Here is an 11,463-nt window from a genome sequence, read left to right as displayed (position 1 = left end):
CTGTTTCCAAATATACATTTTATTCAGTTGCCATATTTTTTTGTCGTTGCATATTCCATATTCCATTAAAACACAGGAATGTACATGTGCAAGCATGCACACATGTGCACACACACTTCTCCTTGTTCCTATTCACCCCCAGTGGAGCATAGGGCCGTCACACACACACATGCTTACAAAGAGAAGTGAAGCTGCTCCCTTACTTATTTTCTTTCATCAAAGACCAGCATTATCAATATCAGCATCATATTTAGAGATGCTTGCCATCCTCACAATTTTTTTTTATCTCAACACATAATCCTGAGTACATATGCTAATTATTTACAGACATTCCATTAAAGAATCTGAAGGACAGAAATTTTACATAAAAGTATTCCAATGACCTTATAACCTTTTCATGATATGATGACCTTCAAAACACGTTAACTGCTGCAAACACTTAAGAAATCTGCATGACATCACTTTTAATTGGAATGGATTCACATGCTACCCTTGTTCAAGTGTCAAGTGGTTTACCTCATTACAAACAGTGGGTAACATTGTTCTATAAAGGTCCCAAATCTCTGTATGGCTATGTACTCATAACACTTCATGCTTCTTTCATTTCTCAGTTCTGTGTATTTTTTCAAAATTATATTAGTACAGTAGACTCTCGGTTAACCAGCACCCACAGAGATTGGCAGAGGTAAAATAAAAGTAGTTTCTGGTTGCTTAAGAGTTACTATTTAAAAAAAAAAAACCCAACTAAAATAAGAAATACTATACCATACTATAAATTCTGCATTGACTTGGTATCTTGAAATACAGTAACTACAAACAAATTAAGATAAACTGAATGTAGCACAGTTTCATTATGAAAACAGCTTTCAGAATGCAGTGTTCAATTTTAGTTAAATGGTTGTCAACAATCTTTTCAACTTAATGAACTTCATGGATACAATTAACTTATGAAAAAACCCCAAAAAGTTTCCTCAGTAGATATCTCATGAGGATCAACTTTGAACTTACATTAGGAACTGATTTTTATTAAAGTCTGAATTTAAAGCAAAGAAATTCTTTCTTTTTTTTACTCTGGTTAATAGAGTTAACTGAAATATGACCTTTGGAAAAAAAATTGGCCAAAAAAAAACCCCACTTGACAACACTATGCATGAAGTTTAATTTGAAGAAATAAAACTTATTGACCTGCACATTAGAAATTCATTCTTTCAAATAGCTGTCATATCTTCTTCTCTGATAATGCAGGTTCCAAAACTCTGCATTTAAAAAAAAACAGCAGTGTTCAGAATGTTCAACTCCATGTTGAAATAGTTTGCTTTAAAAGCTTACTTGTAGAAACTTTCAAAACAAGCAAATCTTCATTGATCGCCTTCAAGTATGTGTTCCTCCAACTTTCAGTAGCTGTGACCCCCTCGAACACCGATAGGACTAAGGGCAAAAGCCAATGCAATATATATGACAATGGAAGCAACAATGGTTATCATACATGTGAGAAAAGCATACTGGCTCCACTTGTCAGCATATCTCAGATCACCTTGTTGGAAAGCCCGGTTAGACATGACTGAAAAGAAAAAAACAATATTTTCTAATCACTGTAACTGGATTTTTCTTTATTTATATGCAAATCTAACCAATGTTTCCAATTTTCTGTAAAAGAACAGTGCCAGTCATAATTGTAAACTGTAATATAATAACTATAAATAAAAAAGCCCAACTCAAATTTTGGCTAATATAAATTGTTTATTATCACCAGCTGAGGAAAAGTGTGATGCTCAAGTAAATAACAAAAAAATTTTAACCATCCTACTCTCACCAAACCGTAAATACCCATCTAACTTCATCATCTCTACAGATGCAGGTAAACACTATGATGAACTACTCACCTGAAAAAACAATCGCAACAGGCCCCAGAAGGGGGTTAAAAACAGCACAGATGATTGCAAGTGGCAAGTAATCATAGGGCTGACGACCCACAATGACTCCATTTTGTATTGCTGGGTGGCAGTACACGGGGTCACGAGTCACCAAGATCTGTTTGTGATTTGTATCATACACATCCCCTGAAACAGGTGTTGTAAACCCTTTTCCTGCCATGGCCTCTTCTGAAGAAAAAAAAAAAACCCACATAAGTCAGCCTAATGCTGTCCTCTTCAAGCATAAATGTAGCATGATTCCAACATTTTTTAAAACTGACAGCACCCATAATGATTATTATCTACAGCAATTTTTTAAAAAAAATATTACCACAGAAAATGTGATAGCAAGAAAAGGAAACATATCTACTATGTGATGGTAAAGCTAAAAGAACTAACTTTAAAGGTCTAGTGGAGTACATTTTCTTCTAATGATTAGGTAAAGCTCAGTGAAGATGGGTGAATACCACCCTTCTGTTCTCAAGACAGACACCATCACTAAACATCAGCATGTGCAGAAAGACGTCAACAACGCAGCGTCATCATGATTGAACATGGATTCATTTATATTGTTAAGCCAAATAGGATAACTGATCCCATATGTTAGACATACTTTGCAAACATGACATCATGATTTTGCTGATAGCAGGTATCTTGAGGACAGAAGGGTGGGATTCATCCAGAATAGGGGAAATAATGTAGTATCTTGCACTGAGCTTTACTCAGTCATTTAAAAAAGTTTGCACCCAACTATACCTTTAAATAAGCTCTCATACTTCGAGATTCAGTGGGTGAATAATAATCCAGTGATTTGGTACTCCTGCTATTTGAAAACAAATCTAAATGCTTTACTTGGGTGGCATGCTCGAAAAGAGGCATCCGGTGCAATCCTATTGAGCAAAGAGGAGTGGAGCATAGAGTGGTTATGTCATTAATGAACCATGTGAAAGATTATTTCTTAAAATGTTGGTTGCTCAAATTAAAATTAGACCAGGCAAACAAGGCCCCGGCGTCGCGTGCCACCCGAGAAACGCATTTGTTCCTAAACATTTTCGAGCTCAGTCATACCTGAAATATAGAAATCCTCGTAACGTTGGGACACTAGCACTGTTTTCTGCGGATTCCCGAAAACAACTCTAAGAAAAGTACTAACTTGTCACTAAGTAATGTATTAGAACTACTTGAAAGCTGGAAAAGAAAAATGTGCCCTTGAATCAAAATGACGAAAAGCTAAATGCTAAATTTTGAGGAGTGGAGACAAAAACTCAAAAGCCTGGTCACAATCCCAGCCTGACAGTTCAACCTTCACAGTTGAATTTACTTGATCCTTCTATACCTCAATACCTAGTCTATTTTCTATGAAGCTTTACAAGTGTTTTCAACCTCAGAAAACAATTTACTTTTAAACGATATTCTGCACACTTACAAATTCACTGTGTCGAAGCTCGCACAACTTTCTACTTGCGGAAGTTCCTTCTAGTTTATAGAAGAGTCAAAATTTACAGGTAAAAACAGGTAATGCGCATGCGCGCAGCAGGTGTAATATCCGCACTAAGGTGTAATAAGGGTACGTTTCGGGTTCTAATATGTGTGGTCTTCTAGGGTATGTTTCGCAAATTTCATGTCGCCTGGGTGTTATAGGAGCTCAAACTAACATAAGGAATGCATTCCTTGTGGTGAAATCTTTGTGTACGATGTCCGACAAACATTTTATATTAATGACTAAAGACTGTAGTCATTTGGCGATTTGAGGATGATCAGTGGTTCGAATTAGTACAGACCAAATACCCCACCCACGTTTGATAAAAAAAAAGTACTCAAACGTAGCTTTCTACAAGTTATTTTTCGGTTAAGAAAAAACATAATTATAACCATCTTTGTTATGAAATTCTAGAGAAGGATGGGTGTCGCCACCTTACGTTAGCAGTGGAATGACTTCCCCTGATTTGCCGCTCGCTACTTCCTGCTCTATATATCGTCCGTGTGACGCCACGCGTTCAATTTAACTGTTATTTTTCAGAGGTACAGTACACAGTTAAATAAAGAAAAGTACTAGTAATGTTTAGAAACACGCTTATTCCTTATAAAAGTTATGTAATGTGTTATATTGCAGAATGCAATATGCTCGATAAACGTGTCTAAATATTTGCGTCATTCCGTTCCTTCATTGTGCTTCTGCCATAGTACCCAACATCTTGTCGAAGATACTAAAGCTACACAAATTGTACTTTTTTTTTTTAGGGAGAGGGTTCGGTGCACTTCCTTCTAGGCGTTTTTTTTTTTTTTGTTTGTTTATGCGTGTCATATTTGTGAAAGATTTTTCGCATTTGGTTTTTGTCAAAACATGCGTTATATAAAGATTCTTATCAATATCATGAACAGCCGCGCTCTACAACCTTTTATTTGGCGTAAAAAGTTTGACATTTACAATTTTTATCTTGCAGTTAATTGACAAGCAGTTATAATTGTTAAAGTTAAATGTTTAAGGGTAACAGATAATAAAAATGTGTAAAAAGATTTTGTTTGGCTAGTTATTTTTTTCATTGATTTACTCAAATGTCTGTTTTGGAAAATGTGCAAACTCGCATTTTCTTCTTCTTTACTAAGCTTTTTTCAAGTTTTATTTATGTCTTATAATTGACTTCAGTGTGTGTAACCAGTGCTTTTGTTTCAGTGTTTGTTGTCTGCAAGATGTCACACCCAAGAGACTGGAATCTAGACTGCAAAGTCTATGTGGGAGAACTTGGGCATGGTTGCCCGAAGCATGAACTTGAGGAAAAATTTTCAAAATATGGTACACTAAAGAATGTGTGGGTAGCCCGGAGACCAGCTGGATTTGCTTTTGTTGAGTTTGATGATCCTCGTGATGCAGAAGATGCTGTTCGAGCTCTGGATGGAACGTAAGTTTTGTTTAATGATACACTGCTGACATGCAGCACAAATGGGTTGGTGTCTTGAGAATTTTTCACTCAGACTTCAAGGAATTATGGTATTATGTTTACCCTAGCCATTTAAAAGACTTTGTATGTTTAGTTTGCATATTGCAATAATGCAGAAAAGTATAAATGGTTTCTAATTCCATGTCAATATTTTCATCTTTTTTTTTTTTCTAGTAGCAATAAAATGGGTAATTTGGATTTGGCTATGAAAGTCACGTGCTTGTTAATCTTAGTACATGTGTATATTTTTGCAAGTGCATTAATGCGTGAGTATGGGGACTATACCTGTGCATATGTTAAGCAATTTTTAAAAGTACATATTGCAGTAAACATCAGATTAATAAGTTGATTTGGTGAGACACTAGTACTGGAACTACAGAGTATTTTCAGGAATTAAATTTAAGAAGCTTCTTTCAGAAAAATTGAAAATGTTAGTATAGAATTAATTTTAAGATTTTTTTAATTGTATATGATTTTGAAAATTCATATTTCTTAACAGGAAATATGTTATCTAAAAACATTTATCATGGAAGATGTTTTCTGTGGTTTGTAACAGGCGAATCAATGGCCGCAGAGTTCGAGTTGAAATGTCTACTGGAAGGTCACGCAGAGGTAGAGGATTTGGAGGTCCTCCACCAAGGGGACGACCTGTGTATGATGAATATCGGTTCTCACGCAGGTAATATTTGTAAAACAATCTGTGTTACAATTTCTAAAAACAAGCATCGGAAAATTTGTTAAGGTCAATGTCTTACTCTTTCACAGCATGGCAAAGGTGATATGAGGAAACTCCAGTTGTAGGCTTGCTTTTCCTGCCTCTTCATTCTTTATCTTTACAGAATTGATGGTAATCATAAGTCCTTTATGCTGAACCAGTGCTCAGAGTAATGCTGATTTGGGGTCTTTTGTCATATACTCCTTTTTTCATCACTTTCAGTCTGCTTTGTCCCATTATCATGTATTTTACCCCTTTTAATGAGACTTTGTTTACAAGTTATTCTGTGCACAGTTATTACTACTCATTGTGTTTTGTTGCTCTGGAGTAAAATATACATTTAATGATTTTTACTTTTTTCCCTCTCATTAATTTCAGTGACAGTTTAGAATTAATAAGCAGTGTCCTTGAAACTGTATTCACACTAAAAATTAAATTAATCACCCTTTAAGATGGAATCCTATCTGAAAGTGAAGGTCATTCCCTGACCGTTTTTGTTTTTTTAAGTTATTGGAAGTTAATGTTAAGATTACACTTTTCATGAAGCCAGCTTTTGTGAGGTGAGGGCAGTGCCCATCTTTTTCTTTTCCTCTCTCTCAACTTTACCTTTCTCTACACTCTGTGGAGTCTTATTCCAGACAGCTGGGTCAATTGGGAGAAGTTTACTGCACAACAAGGGTATCAAATTGGCACACCTTGTTTAGTACCAGTGCTCTAATCACTCATCTGTCTGTTTCCCTAATGAAATCTGTATAATTTTATTAAAAGATGAATGAAACTTCATTGATAAACTGATAAAGTCTTTAGTTAGTAAAAATAGGGCACAAATAGTGTTGTAGTTAAGACTCATTTGTGACCACATCAGTAAAATGTTCTTGCGTTCGGATCTCTCTCGGGATGCTCACTTTATGTGACACCTGTTCGCAATGCTAGCTGTCAAATGATTTCTCCAGATACTCTTGTTTCTTCCCCACTTCCATCACTCCTCTCTCCCAACGGAGATTGCCTCAAGGTGGAAGCACTTTTCTACTAATTCAATCAGTAATATGGTTCAAGACAGACTCAAGGTGCAAGCACTTTCCTACTAATTCAATCAGTAATATGGTTCAAGACAGATTTTTGAGAGGTTAATTTTTGTGGCATTGATCTTACGTCTGTTGCCAGTGTGGGGAATGTTTTTAAACGCATGCAAGCATCACATATGATGGTATAATGTTTTTGTTATAATCTTTAAGCTTTTTATGGCTTGTTGCTGCATAAGTTTTTTTAAAAAGTATTTTTCAGTTTTTTTTTCCCAGATAACTTAATAACCACTGTCAGCAGCAAATTTTAGATTTTAAAGAGTAAGTGTAACAGTTATCATCCCATCATAAAACAGTGAAATAAAAGTAAAATTAATTCTACAGTTTAAGGTATAGTTTCCAGAATGTCTGTGTTAATGTAGCCTTTTGTTGCTGTGTTGCTTGTTTACACATCAATTTTTCATACACCTTAGTGTTTAAACAGACTTGCTGTGTAATCAGTATATTCTTGATTTAAAGTTGCATGTACATTGACCAAATTCCAGGCACAAGCTCATCTTTATCTGCGCTCATCTGGGCATCTGAAATCAACTGCCTAATCTTCTCCCAGTCAGCCATAGTCTGCTGAGCAAACCTCAGCATCTGCTTCCATAGCACCGTTTCAACACGTGCACCGGCACACCATGCATCCACCCTGCCCGTCTGTCTGCCCTTCTTTTCAGCGAGAAGCCTCAGCTTGGCCACATCTGCCCTTCACTGTCAGCGCGGACTCCCCTTAATAGTAATGACTCCACAAAGGAAAATTTTAATTAGGACCAGGAAGATGATGAGCATAGTACAACAGTTAGCTATGTAGTCATAATTCAACTGAAGAGGCAGATAGGCTGACCCCATTGGTTTCCTCTTTTCACTTTTCTGGGCATTACATACAGAACTGGCAGGACATATCTCCTCAGGGCTATTTCAGCCAGCCATCCTATGTTTAATTGTATATGGGTGTAAAATGTGAAGGATAGCTAGTTTAATGGTATCAGAAGTCTCAAACTATGGACAGAGTGTCTAGAAAAGGGCCCACATTCTTTTGAACAATTTGTTCCCATGACTAGGATATTTTCAGCAGACTTTGTACAGTCAGATTCAGCTTGTGTCTAGACCGTCTGGACATGGCTGTTGTAAGATTATGGCAACTCATCATAATGCATTTGGTTGTGATCCTTATGCCGAATGTTACAGCATCATCCCTCTTTTGTGGAGTTGCAGTTATTTTTATGCAAGAGTTGTGTAGTACTGGTATTTGGTATAGCAAGCAGATGTTTTGTCAGAAGGTTTGCCACTTGTTTCAAAATCATCATGATTTTGGACTGTAATAAGCTTTGAGAGCAGTCTTTAAGAGAACTTTTTAAAATTAATTTTCCATAAAAGGATTCTTGTTTAAGATTACTCTGTCTTTCAGTAGTAATGTTAGATTGGTTATTTTCTGCATATTTGAACATTTCTGGATCTATGATATATTCTAAGTTATGCAAACCTTAAATGCAAGTTTTTGTGTCGTTAGAAGGTTACAAATGTTTTTATTTATTTAGCCTTTCCCAGATTCCACCTTGTCATATTTTCAAAGGTATTTCTTCCCTGTGACCCTTTGATTTCCTCTGAAAAGCAGGGTAAAATTTTGAAAATTTGTTGTTCTCGCCTTTGTGAGAGGATTTTTCTTGTTTCTCCTCCTCCAGCAGGTAACTTTAGTCATGCATGTTTGGTGGCTTTGCCATTCTTATCTTTACCAACTCATGAATTCATCTGTTTTGACATTTGCTGCTTTGCCCTTATCATAGTTTGCGAATAGAAATCTGCTTTAAATTGGCCAGGACAGATTATAAGTTTGCACATGTAACTTTGTTTCAGTGAAGTGGCTTTTGGTAGAAACAAGTTAAATGTGTTATTTGAAGTGTGATGATTTTTATAAAATTATCGTTTATATTTTATCATCAAAGATCCTTATGAAATAAGATGTATTCATTGTGTCAGCTGTAGGAACAGAGGCATTTGTTTGGCAGCCTCCTTTAATCATATTAGAAATGACAGGTATTGTTAAGTAGACGCTTGCTTTTAAGCTGCAAGAGTTAGGGATATTTTGGCTGTGCAATTGAGATAGATATTGTTAAAATATTGAAATTTAGTGAAAGCTGAATATTTGAGAGAGCAAGGCTTTCCCTAAATTCAATGTGCTATATCTTGTAGCTTAAGCACAAAAGGCTAGTTATCAGTGATACCCATACAGACACTACCCCTCTATTTTACTGATTCAAAGATTTAAAAAAAATTCAAATATAGAATATAACTGTCATTAAAATTGATCGGGTCATTCTCATCAGTGAAGCGCTGATGTGTGAGAATAATAATGTAATATCTAAGAAATTCTCCACTCGGGGATGAATAGGAACAAGACCAAAAAAAGAAATGAGAAATTCCATTCACAGAATCAATAGTTTTATGTGCAGTATCATCTGCAAATGCCTTTTGGTGGTTTTCACTCTTAAAAGTACTTGTGAAGTATTCCAAGTAATGTCTTAATGTTGCTCTTATCAAGTAATAATCGGCAAGTCTTTCTTGACATAGGCTTTACCTCTAGCTTTTTTTTTTTTAAGCATTTCAGTTGTTGTGCTTTATCTCTGTGGAGTTAATATCTGCAAGTCTTTAGTAATCTGTAAATTACTCATGTTAAGATTTGGCGAACCTGATAAACTTGAACGTGTGTTATGTAGCCCAACTCAAATTGATTTGTGGATGAAGCATGGAAAAAGATATTTTGTCTACAGCAGATGCCATTTAAAGGTTCAAATATTTTAAAAAGTAGAGTATGATTGTTCCAGGTCACCTTCACCACGTAGGCCACGCAGCAGAAGTCGATCCTTTTCTCCTGTTCGTGGTAAACGGAGTAGTCGCAGTGGCAGTCGAGACCATGTCCGCCAGCACAGTGCAAGCCGAAGTCCCACTCGCAGCCGGTAATTCATGCAGAGAGCTTATAGTCTGTTCTTATGCATTTTACTAGTTGGGATATGTTTCCTGTAGTCTATATTTCTCTTAACTCTTATTATTGACGATCTGAAATGAAAACACGCTGAAGTACTTAAATAATCCTCCAGATCCAAAGCATATTTTTTTGGGGCCTAATTTTTATATGCTTTAAATGTAAAGCAAGATTCATTTGCAATGCTTCATTTTTGTCCTAGTTTCTTGGTTCTGTAATGATTGAATCTTATAATATATCTCTGCTATGGTAATTTTGTTTCTTATTTTTTACATTGTTTTGTTTTCAGGAGCAGAGATTGAGCACCATGTGTCATCAAAAATTGTTGAGGATTCTGTTTGTTGGATGTAAATGTGGTACCTTTTTTCATCTTCCAAAAATTGTGCTGTGTATATTCTTGATTCACTCTTTGACCACAAATCAGACAAACCAAAGGGGTCTCTAAATCACATTGATACATGTAGTTCATGGATCGTTTTTGTAATTTGTAATTGGTCTTTTTTTAATCCCAATGTTTTTGTTCATTCCACAATAGACATTTTATATAAAAACACCATCCATGTGTCTATGACTATAGGAAATGTTGGCATTAAAACAATGCTCAGACCTGAAATTCTGCGTTAGTGGTGTGGACAGTGCAACTTAGCCAGTTTTGAAACCTGTAACATGTTTGCCCTAATCAACCCCCTTTCCCTTGTCTTGTACAAGGAAAGACTTGGGTGGTTCATAAATGATTTTGTGCATTCTCTTTTAGTTTATGAGTAGCCTGGGGGTTTTTTTTTTTTTTTTTGGCTATATAGAAAAAAAATGTCTTTGCTTTTAGTTTCTTTTATAAGATTATTGGCATCCTAAATGATTCTAGCCACACTAAAATTCTCTATAGCTAATGTTAGCATTTGAGTGTCTTTCAAAGTATCAGTGCCATTTCTTTAAAAGCCTAAATTTCTAATTTAAAAGATTTCTGATAAATGTAGGCATTAATTTTAATCCATGCAAATCAAACCCTGTGCAACCTTACAAAATGTCTTAAAAATTTCTGTTGAGTTTCCACCTAAGGTATTGAATGTGGAAAGCAGAAATAAAAAGTAAATGTGGGTAGATATTTACATCACTTATGTAAAATTGTATACTTCCCACTCAACCATTGCACTTTAATTTTGGATGGGCATCTCTAGCTTAAGCCACTTATAAACTTATCGAAACCGAAAAAATGTTTTTCATTCTTCAAAGACTTCATGAATATCTGTTATGTGTTCTGTGTTTTTATGGTTGTATGCTGCAAATAAATTTTATCCAAGAATTTTTTAATGGATTTTATTTTTGCTAAGCTTTGCCATTGCTTTTCATGAAGTATTTAAGTAGTGGCCAATGTTTGGTTTTTTTTTTTTATTTTAATTATTATTTTTTTTTTTGGTAACCAATGATAATTTCAATGAAATTAGTATGGTCCATGCATTTAAAGCTTCATTTTGAATTTTTTAAATAAAAATTCTAAAAAATTGTGTTGCAAGTCTACCATATGCTCTTGGAATATTCAAATGGTATAGTATACACTTTATGATCAAATGATAAAAGTAGACTGCACAAAACTTGTGGCTTTGGTGACAAAGTTGATTTATTGAAATCTGATGCATGAGAGAGAAAAGGCTATGCAAGAAGTTAAGCCTGGACCAGGGGTGGAAGAAATAATCATTGAGAGAGATGAGCACACAAAAATGTATTCCATGTCAGACCACAGCAGCAATGGCTGCCATTTGGGGCTTGCGTTGACTTCTAGATTGCCATACTTTGCGCTGGGTACAGCCTCACCCCAATCTATCTGAGCTTGTCATGTTAAGAGCCCAGGATG

The 11,463-nt window shown here is 35.4% G+C and overlaps 1 protein-coding gene across 3 annotated transcripts; it reads left to right on the top strand.

Annotated features, from left to right (window-relative positions):
- Positions 1-3,412: 3,412 nt before the first annotated feature.
- LOC112559957 (serine/arginine-rich splicing factor 3-like) lies at positions 3,413-10,917 on the top strand. 3 transcript variants are annotated; one of them, XR_003098446.1, is made up of 5 exons: positions 3,413-3,480; positions 4,588-4,813; positions 5,409-5,531; positions 7,135-7,370; positions 9,457-9,589. XR_003098446.1 is itself a non-coding variant. In XM_025231472.1 (5 exons), the coding sequence occupies exons 1-5, from the start codon at positions 3,432-3,434 to the stop codon at positions 9,914-9,916; spliced, it is 543 nt and encodes a 180-aa protein (XP_025087257.1). In that variant the 5' UTR covers positions 3,417-3,431; the 3' UTR covers positions 9,917-10,917. The 3 variants fall into 3 exon arrangements, 2 of the variants coding, with proteins under 2 accessions (XP_025087257.1, XP_025087258.1); XM_025231472.1 differs by lacking the exon at positions 7,135-7,370 and adding an exon at positions 9,904-10,917 and having other exon boundaries at positions 3,417-3,480; positions 9,457-9,588; XM_025231473.1 differs by lacking the exons at positions 3,413-3,480; positions 7,135-7,370 and adding exons at positions 3,529-3,935; positions 9,904-10,917 and having other exon boundaries at positions 9,457-9,588.
- Positions 10,918-11,463: the final 546 nt, after the last annotated feature.

Source organism: Pomacea canaliculata, linkage group LG3, assembly GCF_003073045.1.
Source record: "Pomacea canaliculata isolate SZHN2017 linkage group LG3, ASM307304v1, whole genome shotgun sequence".
NCBI lineage: Eukaryota > Metazoa > Mollusca > Gastropoda > Architaenioglossa > Ampullariidae > Pomacea > Pomacea canaliculata.
This window is presented reverse-complemented; position numbering and strand designations above follow the sequence as displayed.

Coding starts and splice junctions, on each gene's coding strand:
- LOC112559957 (XM_025231472.1), top strand. CDS start 3,432: ATGCGCATGCGCGCAGCAGGTGTAATATCCGCACTAAGGTGTAATAAG. Junction 3,481..4,587: donor CGCACTAAGGTGTAATAAGG/GTACGTTTCGGG, acceptor CTTTTGTTTCAG/TGTTTGTTGTCTGCAAGATG. Junction 4,814..5,408: donor GTTCGAGCTCTGGATGGAAC/GTAAGTTTTGTT, acceptor GGTTTGTAACAG/GCGAATCAATGGCCGCAGAG.